Source organism: Convolutriloba macropyga, chromosome 7 (genome assembly GCF_964194025.1).
Source record: "Convolutriloba macropyga chromosome 7, txConMacr16.3, whole genome shotgun sequence".
Lineage (NCBI taxonomy): Eukaryota > Metazoa > Xenacoelomorpha > Acoela > Convolutidae > Convolutriloba > Convolutriloba macropyga.
Genome location: NC_134474.1, coordinates 55,142,937 through 55,156,184, shown reverse-complemented (window position 1 = coordinate 55,156,184; position 13,248 = coordinate 55,142,937). Strand labels below are relative to the sequence as shown.

At 36.9% G+C, this 13,248-nt stretch overlaps 2 protein-coding genes across 3 annotated transcripts in view; one reads left to right on the top strand and one right to left on the bottom strand.

The window, feature by feature from the left end:
- Positions 1 to 13,248, top strand: part of LOC142343165 (uncharacterized) — a 219,224-nt gene that overhangs the window by 180,765 nt on the left and 25,211 nt on the right. The window contains exons 4-11 of the mRNA XM_075394863.1: positions 6,049 to 6,445; positions 6,883 to 7,160; positions 7,585 to 7,727; positions 8,108 to 8,274; positions 8,510 to 8,575; positions 8,680 to 8,803; positions 9,171 to 9,385; positions 9,635 to 9,692. Of these exons, the coding sequence (XP_075250978.1) occupies positions 6,049 to 6,445; positions 6,883 to 7,160; positions 7,585 to 7,727; positions 8,108 to 8,274; positions 8,510 to 8,575; positions 8,680 to 8,803; positions 9,171 to 9,385; positions 9,635 to 9,692 (1,448 nt within the window). The remainder of the gene's footprint in view (positions 1 to 6,048; positions 6,446 to 6,882; positions 7,161 to 7,584; positions 7,728 to 8,107; positions 8,275 to 8,509; positions 8,576 to 8,679; positions 8,804 to 9,170; positions 9,386 to 9,634; positions 9,693 to 13,248) is intronic.
- On the bottom strand, positions 892 to 5,430 carry LOC142343166 (deoxyribonuclease-1-like). 2 transcript variants are annotated; one of them, XM_075394864.1, is made up of 4 exons: positions 5,098 to 5,430; positions 2,344 to 2,525; positions 1,818 to 2,034; positions 892 to 1,413 (listed from the first exon to the last, which is right to left on the bottom strand). In XM_075394864.1, exons 1-4 carry the CDS (start codon positions 5,273 to 5,275, stop codon positions 1,127 to 1,129), a joined length of 864 nt encoding a protein of 287 aa, XP_075250979.1. In that variant the 5' UTR covers positions 5,276 to 5,430; the 3' UTR covers positions 892 to 1,126. The 2 variants fall into 2 exon arrangements, with proteins under 2 accessions (XP_075250979.1, XP_075250980.1); XM_075394865.1 differs by lacking the exon at positions 5,098 to 5,430 and adding an exon at positions 3,133 to 3,404.

The following is a 13,248-nucleotide window of genomic DNA, read 5'->3' as shown; positions in this document are numbered from 1 at the left end:
TTGGGAGAAAATTCTGTCAATTTCTATCTTTGTTTCTCTTTTTCTGTTTCAATTCCGATGTGCGTCAACGGCGGCTATTTTCCGGCAATTTGTCGGCTGTTTTAAAATTTTTGATTATACTCTGATTTCGTATCGGTGTAAAAATTACTTTCGTGGCAATACGTTATCGTTTTTGCATTATATTTATTTGTATGATTTCTATGAGTGTGCCATTGTTTTGGGTCGGAGTTTACCAATACAGTGGTTTTCTTTTCTTATTAAAGCACAATTTTCGTTGAAATATTTTAAACATATTTACATTTTCGTTAAATATAGACAAAACAGCAAGGAACGTGAAAAATAATTTCAGGATGGCTTCAAAATTTCACGGTTTCTAATTTCGCATTCTGCTCTTTTGGCTTTTTAGAGATACATGAAGCGCCACAAAAATGACTGTCTTTCTTGCCACTGTCAATTTGTAAACAAGGGCAGATAGCTAAGCGGACTGTCATTAAGTGCACAAGGTGTACTATATGCTGACAAAATTGGAGATTATGATTTTTAATTACGTGTTTCATGATTTATTTTGGCATTTTTTCATCTAACAACTTTGGGAGATTTTGTGAGCGTTCAATTGTATTTGATTTTTTGATCGTTTTGATCAACTTTACTCACCTGTTCGAGTTTAGTGAATGTTATTTTAATTACTGGATAAGTTCAAATTCTATGCTGTTTGCAGTGATTGGTCTGAAAGAGATGAACTTTATTTCATTCTGGAATAATGGGTCTCATTTCGGTTATGGATAATGGGTTTTAAATATCACATTCTCAAGTGCTTTATTTTGTTGTTTTGGATACTCAACTTTTTCCCTACTGACTACCTCAGCTGTGCTGTGAACTTTATGAAAAAGGTCAATCATGAGAGTTGAATTAAAATTACTGTTTGTTTCAATATCTGCTAAAAGTCACAGTTGAATGTAAAGGACTTGAAATTTTGCCTGATCTAATCCCAAGAGATCTCTTTTGCTGTCAGTGGAGAAGGTATTAATGTCCATTAAATAGCCTAGATACATAGATAAGTATGTATATGTTAATCTGTACATATGCAAGGTTTTAGAGGGTATTGAGTAGGATAGTAGGCAGGACATTATTTGATGTTGAATACAGCGTACACAGGGTAGTGATCGGATATCTTTCCCGCCTGTTTTTCCCCGATATTGTACTCTACCTCCAGATTGACCACCCCGTATCTCTCGAAGCCCTGCTTGAGGGTGTCCCCGGTGTATATGATGCGGTCGTATGCACAATTGGTGCTCTCTTTCACTGTCGTGTCCTCATTGTTCCCGATTGCCCAGTGGTAAGAGGTGTCTTTGACTAGATTCAGTTTGCTCTTTTTGCTGTTTGAAAGGTAGCTGCAATCTGCGTTCAAGTCGCCTGTGCAAATATCACGTATTGTGCATGCATGAATAATTAATTTTAAGCTCTGTTAATTTATTAATGTTGGTACGACGATATCAGTTCTCAATTTGACAAAGCTAAAATTCAGTTTAGATGCTAAATACATCTAATTAAACATAATCGGTTCCGGTAGATCGAATACTGTTTGACCTTTTCTTATGGTTGGAAAGCTATTGCTGTACTAATAGGTCAAAAACCGAAAGGATTTTAAGAAGTGAAGAAGATGCGTTAATATAGAAAGAAATTGATCTTAATTTGTGAAGACAATCTTTGATATTTGAATTATCCAAATTTGAAATCCCAATAATTAGGATGCCCAGAACTGTGTAACTACTGAAAAGATCGTTTTAACTACATCAATAAAAGATGATTAAGCTGACCTATGATGACGATGTCGTTGAGGTTCAAATCTACCTTTACGTTCTCAGCAACATCGTAGAGTGCTTGGATCTCGTCGAATGTCATTTTGGAGCTTGCTTTGGCGTGGATTCCAATCATAGCGAATGCGAAGTTGGTTCCAATGACGCTGAATTTTGCTATATATGGTGGTCGTTCGAAAATATCAGTTGGGTCTGGGTACACGTAACTGGTGTCGAGCTAAATTGTTTTTTTTTGTGAGCAGTTGTAAAGCATTGATAGGTGGTTGGTCCTCTAGCTTTTATGGATCATTTTATAGTTGTTTTTGGTTAGATGGTTCCGGACTTAAAATTTAAATGTGACTCTTTGTGCAAATTTTTATAAGATTGAAAATTTTGTTACAAGAGTGAAAATTCTACTAATCGATAATTTATAATTGAACGGTCTGTTTTATCTGTATAGTCCTGCATTTGATAAATTAAATTAAACATTGTTCCTCAGACTTTACTTAGATCCGAGGCCTTATGAAGTTGCATAAAATTAACTTACTTTGAGTTTGTTGCTCCTATACAAGTAGACGTACTGCTCTTTGGAGCTGGTGCGACCCAGTCTCTCTGACATGGCCATCTTGTATTTGGGCGCTACTTCTTTTATCTTATCAAAGAGTGCATACATCGAACTTGAGTCCTTGTCACGGATCTCCTGTAGCAGCATGACATCATGTCGAACGGCTGAAAACAGTTTTATAAGCCACTGGAATAATTTTTAAGTACATATGTGGTGCAATTGTTAGTGTTCTTTGTTCCTGATCCGTGAACTTGAGAGCTTTGGGAGAAATTAGCAAAGGATTGGGGTACTAATTCATATACCAATTATTGGTACCAGTTTGGTGTTAATGAAGGCATAAAAATTTGGAATTATGAGTCATGATTTTATGCTTGAAGAGCTGAAGAGCTTGTTTTAATTGCTCTCGAACGAAGTTTGAAGCAATTATTGTAAGCTTGTTGGTATTTTTTTTCTTAAAATATTGAAGCAGGCTGCAATAAATTCTAGCTCCTACTAGTCGTTCGAGAGCAAATATTCCGACGTTCGTGGGTTATTATCAACTTAGTAAAATAATTATCCGGCTATATGCCTCGCGGGCCATGGCCATACCTGGGACACATAGGGCTTGATATGAAACCCTTACAACCGATCATGGGACTAATTCATCCTCTTAATTATGAAAAAAATATGCTGACTGCTTATGTGCAAGGTGAAATGATATGGGGTTAAGTTATGCGTGGGTTAGATTAATGGGTCTGAAGAGAGGTAACAACCGATTTCTAGATAACCTACTTTGATCAATGTAAATCTGCACTCCTAATGATTCTCTCCCAAATTTAGTGTCTCCAAAAATTTGTAAATTGAAAGCACACAGTGACAAGTTTTCACTATCAGCCAAGACGCCATTTTTGCTGTAAAGGAGAGTAACCAATAATGTAATCACTTTGCTAAAAATCATCGTTAGAGTTGTGAGCAATTTTTTGGAAAAACGCGAATGGAAAACAAACTGGTTTTTAATAGTTACTGAACTCTTGTACACCGGAGAGTAATAATTGATTAATTTAAAGTGACCCAGGGGAATCTGTTCTGTTTATCGTGATTGAACTAACTTTGTTGTGCCGTTGGGTCAATCATTAAATTGATCGAAATTTTCTAAACGCAAGTGGAAATTGTTTTGATCTGTAATCAGTTGCGCTGAATGCAACTTCTATATCCTGTGGCTTTAAATTTGAAAAGCCGTGTTTCTAATGTAATTTTTGAAGTAAATTTTCCTGTGAAGTGGCCCTGGAAACTCAAGAGTTGATACTTTTTTGAGTGAAACGAGCCTGTTTGAGCATACTATGAGGAAATCAGTTTTGGAAAAATTGAAATCAATTGCGTTTATGGAATTGTCAATGAACTTTATATTTTGAATAGTTTTCGAATATGTATTGATGGGCGTATAAGGTGCACGTTTTGGCAATTCGGGTTTGAAAATTTGGTTTGAGTTCTCTCGTCTTTTAGGAATTATATTTGGAGTGAAACTAAATTATATACTTGAATTGTATACTAAAATTATTGGCATCTCGGTAGAAGAAACAGGATAAACTGGTAAATCCTAATAGCTTTGAATCTCAGTGTAGCTCTCTTAGAGCCCCAGTAGACTAAGTGTCTTTGTGACTCAATTTTCAATTTTTTTGTCTTCGGACCTCCTCGCTCTTTTGCTCCTCCAGACCCCCCCCCCCCCTCTTATCCTGTGAAGTTGGTCTCCCTAGATTGAAGCTAGCATCAAGGAAAGCCGATTCATCACATTTAGGTTGAGAGCACTTCGCCGAATGTAGTCGGGTAATCGCTCTCAAACGAATTTCGTAGCAATTATATTAGTCCTGCTGGTATTTCAGCAATTTTTCGTACTGCCGATTTTTTGTCTGATCATCAATTTTCATTCTCAAATACGGGAAAAACAGGTTAAAGCCCGGAGAGCATTAAAGTGCTCAGCTTTTCTTTTAGAGCCTTAAGCCTTACTAGTGTCTAATTATGCGGTTCAGAGAAACTTGTCTCCCGAGCTCTCGTCGCTGCGCACTCCACGCAAACCCCCGCTCCACCTACCTTCCTCAATTAAACTTAAGCTAGCCAACAGCTCGCCAGTTGTTTGAGGGCAATTCGCCCGACGTTACTTGGTTATGTTTTTCTTATGATTGTTCTTGAACAAAGTTTGTAGCAATTGCTTTACCCTGTTGCTTTACCCGTTCTTTTTTGTCTGAAGAACAAATTTTAGTGACTTTTGTCTTGAGGAATTTGATAAACTGATAAAGCTCGAGGGCATTAAGTTGCTGAGCTGTTCTCTAACAGCCTTTCTAACCTGTGATTATGCAATTTAGCGAAACTGCAGAAATCTAATTCAATTTAAAGGGGGAAATTATGGGGTTTCAGACCCTCGCTCACTTCCGCACCCCTTTACCCCGAAATTTGCTGTGTACTCCTAAATTTTCTGTGTAAAAGGCTAATTTATCTGTTTTGATTTGGATAATTCTGCCCACTTCCCATTTTATTGCTTATAAAGACAATTTCCTCAGTTGCAATTGCATCAGTCAGCGTATTTTTCATCCCAATATTTTGATTCGTTATTTTTAGCTATAAAACCACCGATCGCTGTTATTGAAGACAATTGTTGTTGGGGTCTTCATTAATGCCATTTTCAGCTATGTCGACGTCCAAGTATTAAAAAATGTGGCGTCGCTGTCTCTATTGTTTTATTCTTGCCTGAGTAAAACTTACTTTCATCAATGATTGCATGTGTTGTGAAGGGATATTTTTTGAGCTTGGTGTCACCGAACACCTTCAAATTGAACCCCGCAAGTGATAACGACTTCTCGGCGTTGCTACAGACCAGAAGTACGGTCAGATTGGCCAACAGTACAAGAGATGTGTGTCTCACGAGGTTCGAATCGATCATTCTGCGTGTAACAGATTTGAGGTCGCTTATTTGAAAAGAAACAAGTTGTAAATTTTGTGAGTGAACGTCTTTAAGTAGAACAAACTTCAACAGAAAATTTTTAGAAGCAATTTCGTTTGAAGTACAAGCAATGTATGAGAAAGACTGCTTATTCGAGTCCAGTTTGTTGCTCGAAAAGTGAAGCAATATATAATGGTATTGATGACCATGATTTAGAACTGTACTGTAGGTGTTGAGCTTTAAGTGAGGTCAAAAGTTTTGTTCAATGTAATGTTTTTTTTGCTAGATTAGTTAGAGAACAAAATTCCATTTAAGAACGTATTGCTGCACATTGTGGTTGTGGCATTGGATATTAAGTTTAGGAAAATTTTAAGTGAAATTTTCTGCCGCTTTGATGTTAATAAAATTTTTGTCTTCATCTCTCAAACACATGCTTTTCACTTATTCTGATTTTCGATAATTGGCTCGAAATTATTATTTCAATTCTGATTCGTGGCAAAAAAAATTTCTACAAGAGAAACTAGCTTTTTCAGTAACTAAAGCTGACAATTTATCAAAGTAGGTACCTGAATTTGACCGTAAAATGGCGAGTTTCTTATGAGCGAGGCGTCGGTTGAAAAGTATGTGGAATCGGATATTTTTAAATGCGATAACGTTCACGCCGATTTTTTGTCGTTGAGGAACACGAATATTTAAAATCGTTTTCTGTTGAGCTATTCAAGATTTCATTTTGCGTGACGGCACAATGATTTGTCATTTATCTTGTATTCTAGAGACGAGCACAGTTACCATGGCGAGAACCCATACGCAACCATGAATCGCTCATCTGCTTCAAGTGGGGGAGGCATCAATGGTCCAAACATGGCCTCACCTAACCCCCCACCTGTGTCAATCATCTACCCAGCCTACTCCAATCCGGGCCTCAATCACACAAACACTTTACCCTTACATCAGCAGTTTCAACAACAGCCTTACCCGTATCCCTACGGAGTGATACCTGCTAATAACTTGGGTGGGGGCTTGAACAACAACGGAGGGGGCATTGCTGGAATGATGCACGCCCCGCTACAGCCCGTGAACAGTACAGGGAGTGGGAATGTGAGTCGTGGATCGGCAATCGATCCACGGGATTTGAGAGACCAGCAGATATTTCTTCAACAGCAACAACAAGTTAGTAAATGCTCAACTGACTAACTTGACCGAGTTATAATAAAAGGTCCAATTTGGTAGATATTTTGATGCCCTTTATTGCTACTGAGTGCATCGTGCTACCATCGTAACTGACACACTGCTCGCCCGATTTGAAAAGGTCATCAGTGAAATAATGGACTTAAGCGGCGATTGGTGTAAAACAATGAAAAAATTGTATTTTGTTGAATTTTTAAATATTTTTCCAATTCATGAATTTAATAAATTGATGTAGGGGAAAGTATTGATATATTAATAGTATAAAATATATCTATGTATAGCCTCATCAGCTCTTCTGAACGTTATTTGCTGTCGTTTTTGTGTAAACATTTCAATTTCGTTTTGTATTAGAAGATGTGTCATGACTCTTGACAATTTTTATTTACTATGTGCATGTTTTGACACTGGTGACGTTTCAGCAGCAACAGTATTACACGGGACACTATAAGTCCCAGACGCAGTTACGACAACAGCCTTCTTTCTCCAATGGTGCTAAAATGCCAGTTGCCTATCCTTTGGGGGCCTCCACAAAGTACTCCAAGTCCATCACCCACGTGGACCAGGACTTCTACAATGGGTACCAGAACAGTAGTGGTGCTACAGGCAACCAATTCTCAAATAGTAACGACTTCAGCACTCCCGTCAAACGCAGACCGGCCAAGTCCAAGTCCGCCATCCAGGCAGAAATATATAAAAGGTATATGTACAAAAATATATAAAACGAGGGATGATAACATACGATTTATGCTCATATTGCCAGATGATTGCATGAACTCTTAATGCTCTCAATAACGTCGCCATTTGATAGGGAGATGATCGAGATAAAGTTTAAGAGCCTTATTTTTGTCGGAAAATTATTTTTGGTGGAATATTTTTCTGGTGCAATATAATAGAAATATGAGTTGCAGTTGTCTAACGTAATACAAATATATCGTTATTGTTTTGAAAAAGATAATTTAGCGGTTGAATCGAACGCAAATATAAGCGCGATCTCTTTACAATTGAACATGGAAGTAATAATTGCCGTTATAAAGGACCGAAGTAGCAACTTTGTGAGCTTGATATAGCACAAGCTGGGTTGTGACAGTTTGATGTTTGCATGTTTTTTGTTATCATTTCAGATACTCGACGCCAGCCTTCTGTTCTACGAGTAGTTTTGTGAGGAATGGAGGCAAGTACGGCAAGATTGAGAACTACAGGAGGGAAGAGGTGTTAGGTGAAGGCTCCTATGCTACTGTCTACAAGGGCGTCAACCTTATCACAAGTCAGTGCAAACCTTGAAACTGAAAAAAAAAATGGATTTGCTCTATAATATTAAAAAAGAAACCGCCAGGGACCTGTTTGCTCATCTTCGTAAAATGACAAAATGGGTAAAAGCATTCGTATGTGAGTAGTGGAGAGAGTGAAAAAGTATCTACTTATTTAGAATTTAGCAGATGGTTAGTTTGCATACAGACAATGAAATTCGGGTTTAGCAGCAAATTATCAGCACATAACCTCGTATGAGATCCAAATATTGATTTATTTGAAGCGAGCCGAAGTTCATTCGTACATTCGTCAATCAATATTTATCTGCTAGCTAGGCTCTCCGTTGATTTGTGGTTTCTTTTTGAAAAATAAGTAATAGTTGCTGTGTTTGTGTAGATATGCAGGTTGCGTTGAAGGAGATCAGGCTAAATGAGGAGGAGGGAGCGCCCTTCACAGCCATCAGAGAGGCCTCTCTCCTGAGGGAGCTAGTGCATGCAAACATTGTCAAGCTACACGACATCATATACAACACCAAACAGCTCATATTCGTATTCGAGTACCTAGTTAGTACTCTCCCCCCACTTCATTCACAACTTGATCTGCATCTGCTGCCAATCAAATTTTAGCCTAAGCCCATTGAAACCAAAATCAGTTAATCAATTTTTGATGTTGTTCTGAGGCTTTAAAACATGCTGGTTTGTTTTAAAAGTGTTTTTGACGGATCAATATGCATCTATTGATTGCTGTAGATTGTAGTTAAGAATAAAACAGTTCTATTGATGTTTGTTTCTTTTTCAGTGCACAGATCTGAATCATTACTTAGAGAGGTACGGCAACGGTGGACTCAATCCTCATAATGTTAAGGTAAGCTCGAATCAATAATCTAAGGCGAAAGATGCTGTAAAGTTAATATCAAGATTTAAAATGTCAGTACCCTGAACATGAAATGAGAACCGTTCCTGTTGCAGCTGTTCCTGTTTCAACTACTACGTGGGCTGGCCTTTATCCACGACAGGAAGATCCTGCACAGAGACCTGAAACCCCAGAACCTCCTCATCTCAGATGAAGGCGAACTCAAACTAGCAGACTTTGGTTAGCCAATCACGACAATTTCACACAGTATCATTCTAATATCTTCGATAATCATCATACAAGCATTAGTTGTCCGTGATTCCATTATTTCTGTAACAACTTAATAGTCTAAACATTCTGCAATCCAGTTCTTATTGGTCTTTTTTGATGCTCAATGTCAATGAAATTGCCTCCTTGTTCTGGTTTCCATTTGAATGAATAGCTGAATGAACCATGGCGTGTACTTTCCGACAAATTTTTGGAAATATTAACTTGAAGGTTTCAGTTTTGTCGGAAAATAAGGGAATCAGCCAAAAAAAACCCACCCGGAAGTTTTTGGTATGCATATAATCAGCTGAATGGTGAGTTACAATAAGTTAATTGATAGGTCTGGCTCGTGCGAAGTCGGTGCCCACCCAGTCCTACTCTCATGAAGTAGTAACTCTCTGGTACAGACCACCCGACATCCTACTTGGCTCCACGAGGTATAGTACTCAGTTGGACATGTGGGGTGTGGGATGCATATTCTGTGAAATGATATCTGGTCTGCCGACGTTCCCTGGAGTCAAAGATCCCAGAGATCAGCTGCTTAAGATATTCAGGGTTAGTTCTGTAGACACCTGCGTTATAATTTCTAAACATAAATCTTAGCATCGTCTAAGCATTAAATCGCTGAACAGAGATTGCGGCTGCATATCTTTGATTTATAATGAAATTTTTTTAGTGGTGATAATGAAAATATATAATCTGTCCAGTTTGACTTTATTACATAGAACAATGCTCACTACCAAATTTTTCTGCGTTGCAATGGAAAGGGCTTACAAGATTTGGTTGATATAATGCGAATTTTAGGTGCTTGGCACTCCCGATGACTCAACGTGGCCCGGAGTTTCCGAGTTGCCTCTGTTCCGTAAGTTTCATCCTTTTGTGTGCTTATCATGTTGTTAATCGTTCGCCTGATCATTAGCCGAGAAGAGAGCGACTTTTTGCTGACTTCTATCACTAAGATGTTGAATTTGTATGCGTGACGTCATTTGCTACTCTTGAATAGCCGCGTCCTCAGTTCCAGGCGGCTATTATAGCGCTCCTAATTTTTAAATCCAGAATTTAAATTGTATTAGGGCGCTGTGTTTTTTACAATTCAAAGAATTTGAATTGTATTGGGGCGCTGTGTTTTTTTTAAGATGTGTTCACACATTTTTCAATGACTTCGATCTTTGAAAACAGGATAAACAGGTAAAGCCCAGCGGGCATTAAGTTTCATTAGAGGCCCAAAGTGGACGTTACTAGTCCTTCAAAAGATTAGAGTGTTGCAGCTGCTGGGATGGCCTCAATTCAAGGTTAAAAGGTCATTTTTAGGAGTTTTTGGGCTCAAAGTGGTGCAATTTTTCTCTTTTTTTTGTGATTTTTTTTCGCTTGATCAGTCTTAGGTTGAAGTTTTTAAAAGTTGATGAAGGCCTTTTGCGAGACAAAAGTACTTGTTATGACCATTTTATGGGCTATATGCTTTGGTACTACAAACACAAAATGATACTTGTTTTTGCAATTTTTGCAAGTTTTTTTGAAAGTTTTTGTCATTTTTTTGCGTTTTTCTGGCTTCAGGGGGCAGGTTCTCTCCTTTAAGGTTTGATAATAGGGCATTGTTTAGCTTCTAGTAATAATGGAGTGGTCTTCAACTTTAATGTCTCGAATTTTAGCATTTTTTAAAATAAAATATGCAATTTTTTGAGGTTTCCAAAAGTTTTTTGTCAATTTTTTATATTTGTCCATTCTCAAGTGCCAGGAAACCTATTCCACGGTCTGAAAAAAGTTACTGCATAGTTGTTAGTTTCAATGGATTTCTTTTCAACAATTTAACCCTTGAATTTTGAAAATTTTTTGATAAAACTTGCAAGTTCTTTTTTCAAAACATTTGTCTTTTAATCAGTTTTCTTTGCCTGAGTAGCCAGATAACCTCATATAGGGTTTGATAGTATGTTGTAAATAGTTTCTAGGGGGTAATTGGATGGTTTTTAACCATTTAATAGGACGAATTTCTGTTTGAAATTTGAAATTTTTTATAAAAAAATTATTGCCTATCGATATTTGAACCAATTAATTTTTTTAGGCTTGGTTTTTTAGATAGCCTCTAGAGACACTAGAAGCATTTCTTAAGGAATGATTCTTACGATATTAATATCACAATTTTCAGCATCATTTCTTTAAAATTTTAATTGATATCATTATTTTTTGACTTTTTGAAAATTTTTGAGTTAACCGATCTTCAAGGGCCAATGAATTTTTTCAGGCCTTGCAGATATAATAATGCACCCATTTCAGAAACAAAGTTTGGTTTTGAACATTTTTTTGAAATAGGTATATTTAAGGGGATCAAATTTTGCCTTAGGGGTAAAAGCTTCAAAGTTTTATCAATGATTATATATTTGTTTAGTTTGTTTGTTTGTTTCTCAATTTTTTGAGATGATTTTTGTATTTTGGCTGGCATCTTTGAATTGATCTGCTGGTCTGGTAGAGTAATTCTAAGTTTTTCATTCAATTCTTTGAATTTTATTTCAGGACTTGTCCTGCTATGTTTTTTTTAAGATGTGTTCACATATATTTCAATGACATTGTTCTTTCAAAACGGGATAAACAGGTAAAGCCCAGCGGGCATTAAGTTTAATTAGAGACCCAAAGTGGCCCTTACTAGTCCTTAAAGTGCTTAAAGTGGTGCAGCTGCTAGGATGGCCTAAATTTAAGGTTTAAAGGTCTTTTTGGGATTTTTTTTTTGTTCAAAATGGTGAAATTTTTCATGTTTTTTAAAGTTTTTTCAAAGCCTTGTCTTTCACTCAGTTTTTCTTGCCTCAGTAGACAGATAACCTCATGCAATGTTTGGTAGTTTGTTATTCAATAGTTGCTTGGGGCAAAATTTTTGCCTATCGATCTTTGAGTCAATGAGTTTCGTAAGGCTTGCATTTGGGTTACTGGATAGTCTCTAGAAACACAGAATTAAATCTGAAGATGATAATATCGCAATTTTGAGCAACATTTCATTAAATTTTTTAATGTTTCGGTTGTTTTCGAATTAATCGATCTTCAAGGGCCAATGAGTTCTTTTTTCAGGTCTTGCAGAGATAATACTGGATCGATCTCAGAAACAATGATTGATTTTAAACATATTTTGAAATAGGTAAAAGGGATCAAATTTTGTCTTAGTGGTAAAAGCTTCAAAAAGCTTAGCAATGAGTATATTTTTGTTTAGTTTGTTTGATTATTTTAGTTTCTCATTTTTTTAGATGATTTCGTTTGTGTTTTGGCTGGCAATGTTCAATTGATCTGCTGGTCAGGAAGAGTATTTTAAGTTCTTCTTCAATTCTTTGTATTGCGTTTCAGGACTTGTTCCGCTATGTTTTTTTTTACTTCGTCTAACAGATTTTTTTCGTCTTACCCCTGACTTATTGGAATTGACTTTTTCAATGACTTACCTCACTCAAAAAATTGACTTCTGAACTCACTTATGGAACTTTAAATTTTATGAACTTTTACTTGTTAAAGGTCAATAGTGTGCATCTAAGTAGTGCCAAACATATTTGCCCTAATTCTTGATTATTAGAGTCTTAAGTTTTTGATTTTGAATATTAATTTTGGGATCTTCTCCGTTTGTGCCCCCCGAACGTTATGCGCCCCCCAGCTACAGAGCACGTGCCATTACATAGTAAGTCATTAGGTAAAGAAATATTGCACGTGCATCTGAGGAGTGCAAATAATATGCGCCCACTAAGCTGAGGGGGTACAAACGGAAGAGATCCTAATTTTGAAAAGCCCTATTAGGGCTTACTCCTTATAGAGCTTGTTTTTCATAAAAATGACAGTCCAAAGGTAACCCAAAAAGTCTACTGGTCTATTAATGGACTGGTGGTCGATCTGTCTATCTAATCTCTTTAGTTGTTTCAATTCACGGAAGGCCCCAAGCGTCTGTCGCGGCTATTTTCCGGCTATCTACCGGCTGTTTTCTTATAGCTGTCCTTTTTTAAGATCTGTTCACACATTTTAATAATATTCGAAGTCATATTGGAGTGATGATTATTTTGATCAGGCCGAAACAGGTGGAGCAAAGATGCGGCGTAAAGTTTCTTCATTCTGATTTTCAAGTAGAGTGAGAAAACAATGTCTTAACAAAAATTCGCTTTCGCTGCTGGTTGCTTTTGTTCACACGCATTTTAGTCTTGATCTTTTCTGTTTTTTGTCTCATTTTTATAGGATTTTGAATAGCCGCCGTCAGCCTCTCAACGGCTATTATTTAGGCGCTCTCCTTTTTTTAATTGGCTTCACCTTTTGATAACGTTTTTCGTTTTACATAAGTCACGATTTTCACCCCTGACTTTGACTTAATTTACTCACTGTTTCAACTGAATGGATTTTAAGTTCTTTAAAGTATTGAATTACGTAATGTAGTGAATACGGTCAAATTCAAAAGAGCAAAATCA

Coding starts and splice junctions, on each gene's coding strand:
- LOC142343166 (XM_075394864.1), bottom strand. CDS start 5,275: ATGATCGATTCGAACCTCGTGAGACACACATCTCTTGTACTGTTGGCC. Junction 2,035..2,343: donor ATAGGAGCAACAAACTCAAA/GTAAGTTAATTT, acceptor AAAACAATTTAG/CTCGACACCAGTTACGTGTA. Junction 1,414..1,817: donor CAACGACATCGTCATCATAG/GTCAGCTTAATC, acceptor ATATTTGCACAG/GCGACTTGAACGCAGATTGC.